The sequence below is a fragment of the Procambarus clarkii genome, chromosome 86 (genome assembly GCF_040958095.1).
Source record: "Procambarus clarkii isolate CNS0578487 chromosome 86, FALCON_Pclarkii_2.0, whole genome shotgun sequence".
NCBI lineage: Eukaryota > Metazoa > Arthropoda > Malacostraca > Decapoda > Cambaridae > Procambarus > Procambarus clarkii.
Genome location: NC_091235.1, coordinates 10,008,053 through 10,019,863, shown reverse-complemented (window position 1 = coordinate 10,019,863; position 11,811 = coordinate 10,008,053). Strand labels below are relative to the sequence as shown.

The 11,811-nt window shown below is 42.4% G+C and overlaps 1 protein-coding gene across 1 annotated transcript; it reads left to right on the top strand.

Annotated features, from left to right (window-relative positions):
• The first annotated feature begins 209 nt into the window (after positions 1-209).
• Positions 210-662, top strand: LOC138358765 (testis-specific gene A8 protein-like). The gene has a single exon (XM_069316938.1). It carries the CDS (start codon positions 210-212, stop codon positions 660-662), a length of 453 nt encoding a protein of 150 aa, XP_069173039.1.
• Positions 663-11,811: the final 11,149 nt, after the last annotated feature.

Here is an 11,811-nt window from a genome sequence, read left to right as displayed (position 1 = left end):
TGTATATCTTCGTATGCGTATAAATTATTATATTTCGTGAGTGGTCACGCACCGTTACTCACGAATAAAGACGTTGAGCACCGTGAAACTATAAAATGTTAACCAACAATCCCCACTTAAGGTGGAATTGTTGTTTAACTTCCACGACACTCGACTTTATAGCACACTCATCCTAGACCGTTCACATATATCCGTGTTATATACCACCGATGTACCCGTCACGCCCTACCCGCTGCCATGTGGCACCCGAGGCTGTTGGCACTCCTGTGGCACCCGAGGCTGTTGGCACTCCTGTGGCACCCGAAGCTATTGGCACTCGTGTGGCACCCGAAGCTGTTGGCACTCCTGTGGCACCCAAAGTTGTTGGCACTCCTGTGGCACCCGAAGCTGTAGGCACTCCTGTGGCACCCGAGGCTGTTGGCACTCCTGTGGCACCCGAAGTTGTTGGCACTCCTGTGGCACCCGAGGCTGTTGGCACTCCTGTGGCACCCGAAGTTGTTGGCACTCCTGTGGCACCCGAGGCTGTTGGCACTCCTGTGGCACCCGAAGTTGTTGGCACTCCTGTGGCACCCGAGGCTGTTGGCACTCGTGTCATATTCTCTGCGAGAACACGTCGACTGACTCTTGGAGTGGTGAGGAGTGTTGCTCTTGAGCGTGGGTAAGGCCTTAAGATGTCCTCTGGTCTTGAGGTAAACGGTTGCTTGAGCGCCTCTTGAGTGGGTTTCCTCACTTCTCCTCACACACTCTGGCGTGTCCCACCTCACCCGTGGCCTCACCAGCCCTCGACCATCACATGTTACCCTTGCTTTACCCTCTTGACGCGGTAAAACCCAGTTACATCGACACCACCATCAGCCCCGAGCGGCTGAGAACGGTTATAAAAGACAGCTTTGGATATTTTATGCTCTCATCATCCTTTTCCCTCCCCCCCCCTCTCTCTCTCTCTCTCTCTGTCTCTCTCTCTCTCTGTCTCTCTCTCTCTCTCTCTCTCTCTCTCTCTCTCTCTCTCTCTCTCTCTCTCTCTCTCTCTCTCTCTCTCTCTCTCTCTCTCTCTCTCTCTCTCTCGCTCCTCACCTCTCCTGCCCTGCCTGTGTGTCCAGAGGGACTCATTATACAATAATGAGTTACAGCCGCAAGATTTGTCCAAGATCTGCCAGTCTTGGGGCTGTGTCAGCGACGGAATACTGCTGACGCTGGCAAGTGTTCTCAGCTGATCAATGCTGTCTTGCTGAATATGTTTCATTCGCTTGGGCCATCGGAGCCTCGAACCACGGACCACCGAGATGTAGCGCGCGGGTCTGACCACAACATGTACTATACAGGTGCATCTCTGAGAGAGAGACGCCTGCTGTCCAACTGAGATTTTAGGTCTGTGCTTTAATTCACTTTAATACGTTTAACTTGCTTTGTTTTGCGTTAACTTTTTCGATTTCAAGAAAATCTTGAACTGACCTTAACGAGAGGTGTTGGGGCTGAACGCCAGTTGGCTGGAATGTACTGCAACACAACGGCGATGATTTGAAACAAAAAGCCAACCAATCAGGAAGGCTCCGTTTGAAAGAGCCATTGGGAGCTCATAAACTTGGAGCTCAACCAATGGGAGCGTGCGGTGAGAGGGGGGGGGGATGCCCCGCCCACAGAGAGGTCTGGAAGTTACGCTAGTGGCCAGACACGCAACAGACATACACCGCTGACTTGCTGGTGTGAGGAGGGGAATATTGCTTGGGTAACTTACAATGGTCAGGGTGAAGGAAGCATCCAGTAGTGAGTAGACTTTTCCTTCTCCTCTTTCTACAGAAAAAACAAAAGGTTACTTGTCAGGAAACTCAACCCGTTCTCTCCTCATACTTGCGTTAAAAATGCGCCGTAATATTAACAATTAAAACACCATTATATTGACGTTTTCTGTACATCAGCCTCAATAATGTTGCTTCAGCTGGTCTCAATACAACCCGTTCTCGCACTTTCTTACAGTCAATATTGACTTATTAAATACGTGCATATGTGACATACTAAACACACTAGTTTACCTTGAAAAGCTTCATAGAAAACACCGACCTTCCCTAACCTTCTTAGTATGTTAAGATAAGCATCTTATTGCTCTCAATAGCTAGCGTTCGTATTGGAGAATTCTCTGATCTCATCAAGACGATGTGGAGGCGGCGGGCGGCGGGCGGGAAGAACAAGTATTATTAAATAGCTCCTAATGGAACACGCCAGATTCTCCCACCATCTAATTCGTGTTTTTTTTTTTACGGATTAACCATTCCTCTAAGAAAGCATCTTCTTATAAGAACTTAAAGCGACGTAATATTTAATTATTTTAATCCATGGGTGTGGATAGGTTAGGCGGGTGGATAGGTTAGGCGGGTGTGTGTGTGTTCGTCACTTTTTGGCTGCTTGCTTGGGGGCGAAGTGATAACTTGAGGGGCTGGGGTGTGGGAGCTGGAGCCTGGCCCACACTTCCAGCCCGTGGCCCCGGGATCACCAGGCCTTGTTGCTGGTCACGGCGGCTCCTGGTGCCTCACCGACCTCTTTATTTAATGATCGTTAAACAGACAATTATTTTTCGGGCTCACCATAGCCCGTGCTACATGGACATTTCGTTCTGAGTAGCTAAATCTAAAACAACAAGATTTCAGATCTTGTGCGTACTTTAGCACAGTGGTCTGCGTCCTTGGCCCACATCACTTAAATAAAAATAGAATATCAAGACATTTCTAAGCATTATAAAAAACAAACTGAAAGAGGAAACATAGCTATATATGTATGTATGTATATATATATATTATATATATATATATATATATATATATATATATATATATATATATATATATATATATATATATATGTCGTACATAGTAGCCAGAACGCACTTCTCACCTTACTTTGCCTAATAAGCCAAGTATTCATGAATTAATTGTTTTTCGACTACCTAACCTACCTAACCTAACCTAACTTTTTCGGCTACCTAACCTAACCTAACCTATAAAGATAGGTTAGGTTAGGTTAGGTAGGGTTGGTTAGGTTCGGTCATACATCTACGTTATTTTTAACTCCAATAAAAAAAAATTACCTCATACATAATGAAATGGGTAGCTTTATCATTTCACAAGAAAAAAATTAGAGAAAATATATTAATTCATGAAAACTTGGCTTATTAGGCAAATCGGGCCTTGCATAGTAAGATGAGAAGTGCGTTCTGGCTACTAGGTACGACATATATATATATATATATATATATATATATATATATATATATATATATATATATATATATATATATATATATATACATACATATATATATAAACAAGCTTGAATGGTCCCCAAGCATGTGACTGAAAACTCCACACCCCATAAGTGACTCGAACCCGGGACAGCCAGGGGCACAATGCAACTGGTGTACACGGTACTTTAACCACTCGACCATCCGTGACCGTACAAAAGACGATGTTAGCCGAAGCTATTTATTGATTTTATTGATTTCAGTCATTATTGTACATAATGACTGAAATAAAAACTCACTGTTTCTCTATAATTCTCACTATATAATTTGGGCTGGACGGTAGAGCGACGGTCTCGCTTCATGCAGGTCTTCGTTCAATCCCCGACCGTCCAGGTGGTTGGGCACCATTCCTTAACCCCCCCCCCCCCCCCGTCCCATCCTAAATCCTTATCCTGACCCCTTCTCAGTGCTATATAGTCGTAATGCTATGGCGCTTTCTCCTGTAGTTTCCCCCTTATCTTGCATTTTGACATTCATATGATTATGAGCATATAAGAAATATATGAATTTGCAGTGATCTTTTGCTTCAAGTAAACCATCTTAGATCTCAATTCGAGTGCCGTACAGGTCCTGAAAATGGACTTCAGAGGTGTGGAGGAGCTCCCAGCTCCACACTCTCGTCTGCTCTCGGGAGAATCACGACACCTCGCCCACTGCCTCCAGTCGACAGGGTGGGATACCTTATATCTTGCTGACTTTAAGGCATTGCCTGATCTTAAAGGTGATTCCTTGGAGACGTCTCAGAGAGAGGTAGCAGCAGATATAGAGGGAACTAGGGAGAGCATTGGAGGAGAATAGAACGATGAGGAAACAATAAAATAAAGAGTTAGATAACCCCATGAGTTAAGAGGAAAACAGAATAGTAGTAGGCTGAAAGGGAGAGGAAATAGAAAGCAAGGTATAGGAATATGGAAAGGGAAAGGGGGGTGAAAGTGGGACAAGTTAAGGGGAAGGGAAGGGAAGGGAATTATCAAGGGGAAAAGCACCAAGCCATTACAACTATACATCACTTGGAAGGGGTCAGGATAAGGATTCAGGATGGGACAGGGGAAAGGAATGGTGCCCAATCACTTATGGACAGTCGGGGATTGAACGCCGACCTGCATGAAGCGAGACCGTCGCTCTACCGTCCAACCCAAGTGGTTGGTTAAGGGGGTGACACAGGAACCTTGTCGTGCAGTGCTCGCCAATTAGCACACCTGGGTCTTCGTGTGCTGAATCCCGGGTCTTCGTGTGCTGAGTCCCGGGGCTGGAGGCTGTCCCAGGCGTCCTCCATAATGACAATCTGAACTCAACTCCCGCACGCAAATTGCTTTTGCTGGCTCCTGGGTGACGGATCGAGGCTGAGCTGCTGTTAATCAGACTGTCTAGCTTTCAGTGTGGAGTGAAGTGGAGGTGTGTGTGTGTGTGTGTGTGTGTGTGTGTGTGTGTGTGTGTGTGTGTGTACTCACCTAATTGTGCTTGCAGGGGGTTGAGCTTTAGCTCTTTGGTCCCGTGTGTGTGTGTGTGTGTGTGTGTGTGTGTGTGTATGTGGTGTGTGTGTGTGAATGTGGTGTGTGTGTGTGTGTGTGTGTGTGTGTGTGTGTGTGTGTGTGTGTGTGTGTGTGTGTGTGTGTGTGTGTGTGTTTACTAGTTGTGCCTGCTGGACCAAGCTGTTAGCTCTTGGACTCGGCCTTTCTAACCGTCGGTTGTCTAATGTACTGAATCCCGGGTTTTTTTCTAGCATATCAAATATATATGTTTCTCTCAGTCTCTCTCTCTCTCTCTCACACACACACACACACACACAGGATATAGGCCACAACGGCAAACTCCCAGGTACCTATTACTGCTAGGTGAACAGCAGCATCAGGTGAATGCAAACCGATCAATGATTTTTGTCTCGGTCGGGAATCTAACCCGGAAGCCCACAACTATGAGTTGAGGACGCATATCAGTCAACCATGAGACCATGTTTGTGGTTATTAGTTGTGAGCGGATTTTACAATGGTTATCTGGGCGTGAAGACATTCCTGGCGTGAAGACATTCCTGGCGTGAAGACATTCCTGGCGTGAAGACATTCCTGGCGTGAAGACATTCCTGGCGTGAAGACATTCCTGGCGTGAAGACATTCCCGGAGAAATACCCGCCCGCCCAGGGACATTTCACTAGCCCAGCTGATGGAGAAATTCAAGAACAAATTCTCTCGAAGACGAAAACGTTTCGTGATAGAACTGACGGGTTCAAATACTAAAAATATATATTCTCCTTTCATTGAGTAGATCTTAAAACGAAGAAATGGGCGAAGAGGAACGACGAGCCGTCACGCTCCGCGGGGCTGCTGAGCAAGCCTAGACCTTGCTTGAATTCAGATTAGAACGTTTTTACAAGAGGCGAAGTCACGAGGACGGGCCCGGCCGGGAACTGCGCCAACGGCTGAGGTGACGAATATAAAAATCTGGAAAATTGGAGCTTAGTATGAAGTCAAGATTTGGTTTGCCACCAGACTAGTACCCGAGCTGAGAGGTATGAGCTACGAGGAGAGACTATGGGAATTAAACCTCACTTCGTTGGAAGACAGAAGAGTTAGGGGGGACATGATCACCACATTCAAGATTCTCAAGGGAATCGACAGGGTAAATATAGACAGGCTATTTAACACAAGGGGCACACGCACTAGGGGACACAGGTGGAAACTGAGTGCCCAAATGAGCCACAGAGATATCAGAAAGAACTTTTTTAGTGTCAGAGTGGTTGACAAATGGAATGCATTAGGAAGTGATGTGGTGGAGGCTGACTCCATACACAGTTTCAAGTGTAGATATGATAGAGCCCAATAGGCTCAGGAACCTGTACACCAGTTGATTGACGATTGAGAGGCGGGATTAAAGAGCCAGAGCTCAACCCCCGCAAGCAAAACTAGTTGAATACAATTAGGTGAGTACACACACACACACACACACACACACACACACACACACACACACACACACACACACACACACACACACACACACACACGAGCTGCAGGATCCATTAAGTTCAGTAGAACTTTGGTTTCAACTCCTTTTGACCATGTCGTGGCTCAGTCGATTAAGGCAGCGTCTGGGATGCTCTCGGACGTAGGTTCGAATCCTCGTCACGGCCCTTGTGGATGTGTTCGTTTGATGTATCACGCAATTGTGATTTCTGTGTGTAATATTTTATATATATATATATATATATATATATATATATATATATATATATATATATATATATATATATATATATATATATATATATATATATATATATGGGTCCCCCTTCTTCCAGCCAGAGGTGGTACTCCCTTCCCTTTTGTTTATATATATATATATATATATATTTTATTAAATATGACCGAAAAAGTAAGATTAATAATTCTAACACGAATTTTCTCAATCTTTCGTACATTATGCTTCACTGTTGGAGGTAAATCAAAAATCACTTCTCCAAAATTCATTTTTATTTCTAGTCTGACGCGACACGGGCGCGTTTCGTAAAACTTATTACATTTTCAAAGACTTCACAAATACACAACTGATTAGAACTTGCGTTTCCCTGATTTTATATCTACATTTGAGTGAGGTGGGAAGGGTGATGTGGCATTACATTTGAGTAAGGTGGGAAGGATGATGTGGCATTAGAGGATATTAATAGGGTATTAAAAGTATCAACACAAGACAGAACACGAAACAATGGATATTGAATAGAAGTGTTTGTAGAAAGCCTATTGGTCCATATTTCTTGATGCTTCTATATTGGAGCGGAGTCTTGAGGTGGGTAGAATATAGTTGTGCAATAATTGGCTGTTGATTGCTGGTGTTGACTTCTTGATGTGTAGTGCCTCGCAAACGTCGAGCCGCCTGCTATCGCTGTATCTATCGATGATTTCTGTGTTGTTTACTAGGATTTCTCTGGCGATGGTTTGGTTATGGGAAGAGATTATATGTTCCTTAATGGAGCCCTGTTGTTTATGCATCGTTAAACGCCTAGAAAGAGATGTTGTTGTCTTGCCTATATACTGGGTTTTTTGGAGCTTACAGTCCCCAAGTGGGCATTTGAAGGCATAGACGACGTTAGTCTCTTTTAAAGCGTTCTGTTTCGTGTCTGGAGAGTTTCTCATGAGTAGGCTGGCCGTTTTTCTGGTTTTATAGTAAATCGTCAGTTGTATCCTCTGATTTTTGTCTGTAGGGATAACGTTTCTATTAACAATATCTTTCAGGACCCTTTCCTCTGTTTTATGAGCTGTGGAAAAGAAGTTCCTGTAAAATAGTCTAATAGGGGGTATAGGTGTTGTGTTAGTTGTCTCTTCGGAGGTTATGTGTAATGCCACATCACCCTTCCCACCTCACTCAAATGTAGATATAAAATCAGGGAAACGCAAGTTCTAATCAGTTGTGTATTTGTGAAGTCTTTGAAAATGTAATAAGTTTTACGAAACGCGCCCGTGTCGCGTCAGACTAGAAATAAAAATGAATTTTGGAGAAGTGATTTTTGATTTACCTCCAACAGTGAAGCATAATGTACGAAAGATTGAGAAAATTCGTGTTAGAATTATTAATCTTACTTTTTCGGTCATATTTAATAAAATATGTCTACAGGAAAGACTGCTACCAAAATATACTAATATATATATATATATATATATATATATATATATATATATATATATAATATTTATTTATATAGTAGGTGAATGTAATGTTTGGGAGGAGGTAAGATAATTATCAAAGGTTCACAATGTTCTGTAAACAGTCTCAGGCAAAATAGGAATTATACATCATTTGGAAGCTTACATGTGTACATTTTAATGTCTGCAGCTTTGCGTGGAGCTTCAGGAACAAATGAAGGTTAATCTGACTCTGCTGGATTAGCTGAGATTTTGGAAAGTTGAATATTTCGAGTGAGCAGTGAGGGTGAACTGACGCAGTTATTGAATTTAGACGACTGATTGCGTCGTTAGTGCGTTGAATGCGTCGTCTGCGCTTGACCGATTGCGTCGTGACCGCATTTGGACACGTTCTCTCTGCACAGCATCATGCTATGCAGAGGGATTTTTTGTTTACCTTCCATGTTATTTTATGTTATTTGTTATTTTATTTTGTTTACCTTCCATGTTATTTTATGTTATTTGTTATTTTATTTTGTTTACCTTCCATGTTATTTTACCCAAGCCTGCGTTAGTTTGGTGTTGGACTTAAGGCCTATCAACTGCAAGAGGGTCATTAAGACCACATCAAGAGCTTACTGACCGAAAAGTAAGTATATTTTAGTCCTCAGTATAGCTCAGGACGAAGGTCAATTCTCAGTGTATATATATATATATATATATATATATATATATATATATATATATATATATATATATATATATATATATATATATATATATATATATATACCTCTGGGTGTAAATTATTCTTGTCCTTTACCCGTTACTTTGTATATTGGGATCATATGTCATTCGAGTGCAGATGCCACACACCTGAGGGAATGATTGACCCAGACGGAAGAACAGTGATGCATATATTACAGCAACTTGAAGCTCTTTCTTCAGAGCTCCTGGAATCTTGGTCGTTGTTAAGGCTGGCAAATAAGCTGAGGTGCTAAGGGTGTGTTACTCTCATGTGATCATTTGTATTCGAGTCCGCTGTCGTTTTTCTGAGATTAAAACTTGTTGTCAATTCTGTATCAGTGAGGAAGTGGGAAGTCCTCTTAATGATGATGATAATAATAATAATTGTAATAAATTTTATTATTATTATTATTATTTATAACAAATATATATATGCACTGATCAGAATCATATTACATTGCTGGACGTATGATCATTCTAGACGTAAATTCGAACCTCCATCACGGCGCTTGTGGATTTGTTCTTTATTACATTGATTTTTATATATAAAGCATTTTTTATATTTTGTATACTGAGGGTAATCCTACATAGCAACCCCAGTTTGGTTATGGCTAGTCATTGGACGAGGGATCATTTGAACATAGCCTTGGTTAGAGAGAAGTTTGGTTAGACCTCCGCGCTCTCTCCCCGCCCATCTCCCACTCTCACATGGGAGTGTGAGTGTGGGAGATGTAATAAAAATACGATTGCACTCAGTCAAGATGCTCCGGGTAATATTAAAGCGAATATTCCTGTTTCACAATCAGGTTAGGAGAATTATCCAATATATCACATTTACACTTAAAATTTCTTCCACAAGTATCTACAAATGGTTTTGGCTTTCGTCTTGGATTATAGCTAGTGTTGATGGTACTCTGGGGTCCTGGGTGCTGCAGCTTGCACCCACCTGTCACACCAGTTGGGCTTATGCTTGTTACTGTTTAGTCTGTCTGATTTAATGCCCACCCGTCCCTTTCCGTCTCTCTCTCTCTCTCTCTCTCTCTCTCTCTCTCTCTCTCTCTCTCTCTCATCGAGGATTGTTGAGTACACTGGAAGGAGACCCAGTCGACGCAATTTTTATGTAGAAGAATCTTTGGACGCAGACAGAACACACACCTGCCTGCATATTATATATATATATATATATATATATATATATATATATATATATATATATAACAGGTAGAGATTTATCTCCGACCCAGCGGTGACACTGAGTTTCTTAGTGGTACAAAAAATCGTAATATAACAAAAGTTGACTCCAATTTTTGAAATAGAATGTTCTCTATAATTTTGTTTAGCAATTATTATTTGACGTATCCGAGTTTGGAGTAATTACCCGCATCAGTTATTCGTCCCATTAGAGTAGGTTGGGTTTGTGAGGAAGCTCGACCCAGCTGACACCTGCCATTTCCCAGTCAACTCCCTTAATCAATTAAAAGTTGGAGACACGCGTGTTGAGGGCTTCAGGAGAAGTTGGTGTTTCCTTGGAAGGGGGGACGCGCCCCCCATGGGGGTCTTTGTTCCCTCTGTCTCTGTCTACCCAGCCACTTGAGGGTGGACGGTAGAGCGACGGTCTCGCTTCATGCAGGTCGGCGTTCAATCCCCCGACCGTCCATAAATGGTTGGCCACCATTCCTTCCCCCTTCCCCCCCCCCCCCCCGTCCCACCTCAAATCCTTATCCTGACCCCCTTCCAAGTGCTATATAGTCGTAATGGCTTGGAGCTTTCTCCTGATAGTTCACTTCCCTCTCTGTCTCTTGTCTTTCTCTGTCTCTCACTCATAAGTTACTATAGGGAGAGTACCCGGCGTCTGTCTCTCGCCTGTGATTGCATCCATCAACTCTGTATCTCTCTCTCTCTCTCTGTCTCTCTCTCTCTCTCTCTCTCTCTCTCTCTCTCTCTCTCTCTCTCTCTCTCTCACTCTCTCTCTCTCTCTCTCTCTCTCTCCCCTTACCCTGACGTTCACGCTCGAGTGACTATGATTATTCCCGTCTGTCAGCGTTACCTCAGAATCTTATGAAGGGGAAATATTTATCTTGAAGACCCATCACAAAATAATAATAATAATTACATTTATAACACAAAATATTACAGAGCGTTAGAAATAGAATTCTTACACAGTAGGACGTTTCACATTTATATACAATATACACAATATATATATATATATATATATATATATATATATATATATATATATATATATATATATATATGATATGATATGACATGATATTAAGGATATTATATAATTTGATGTTATATGAAAATAATATGTTCTTTTTTCTGCACACTCAACAAACTCTGCAACTTGTAAGTTTTACCACAACTTGTAAGTTTTAAACTTGTAAGTAAGGTCGGTTGTATTTGTCTGATGAAGAAAGGTCATACGAAGGTGCCTTTCACCGTGGTTGACTTGAGAACTAGCGGGGTTCGAGTGAATTAAAAAAAATAAATCAATTAGGTGTTTAATGACTCCAAAAGGACAGTTGGAGATGGAGGAGGTGGGTAGGGGGAAGAGGATAGGGAATAGCAACGGGAGGTGGATGGGAAGGAAGAGTGAAATCTGAGTGAAATCTGGCCAACAGCCTATATGAAGGCTCTGGTATACAGATCCGGTTCCTTATATGATTGTTAGTTAGCATTAAAGTTAGTTTATTCCTAATGGATACAAATGCAATGTATCAAATCAAATACAAATACAGATCAAATACTGAGTCTCTAGGGGCGGGCTTCCGATGAACTAATGCTATTTTTGCAGGACTATTCCTGCACGGACTCTAAGCCTCTGGCTGGCTTCTATGGAGGATAACAGCTCCTGCTTGTAGTCTCATTGTTATCATCGGTTACATTCCTAATGAACCAAAGCCTTAGTTTAGAGAGAGAGAGAGAGAGAGAGAGAGAGAGAGAGAGAGAGAGAGAGAGAGAGAGAGAGAGAGAGAGAGAGAGAGAGAGAGAGAGAGAGAGAGACAGAGAGAGAGAGAGAGAGAGAGAGAGAGAGAGAGAGAGAGAGAGAGAGAGAGAGAGAGAGAGATGAGATGAGAGAGAGAGAGAGAGAGAGAGAGATGAGAGAGAGAGAGAGAGAGAGAGAGAGAGAGAGAGAGAGAGAGAGAGAGA

Coding starts and splice junctions, on each gene's coding strand:
- LOC138358765 (XM_069316938.1), top strand. CDS start 210: ATGTACCCGTCACGCCCTACCCGCTGCCATGTGGCACCCGAGGCTGTT.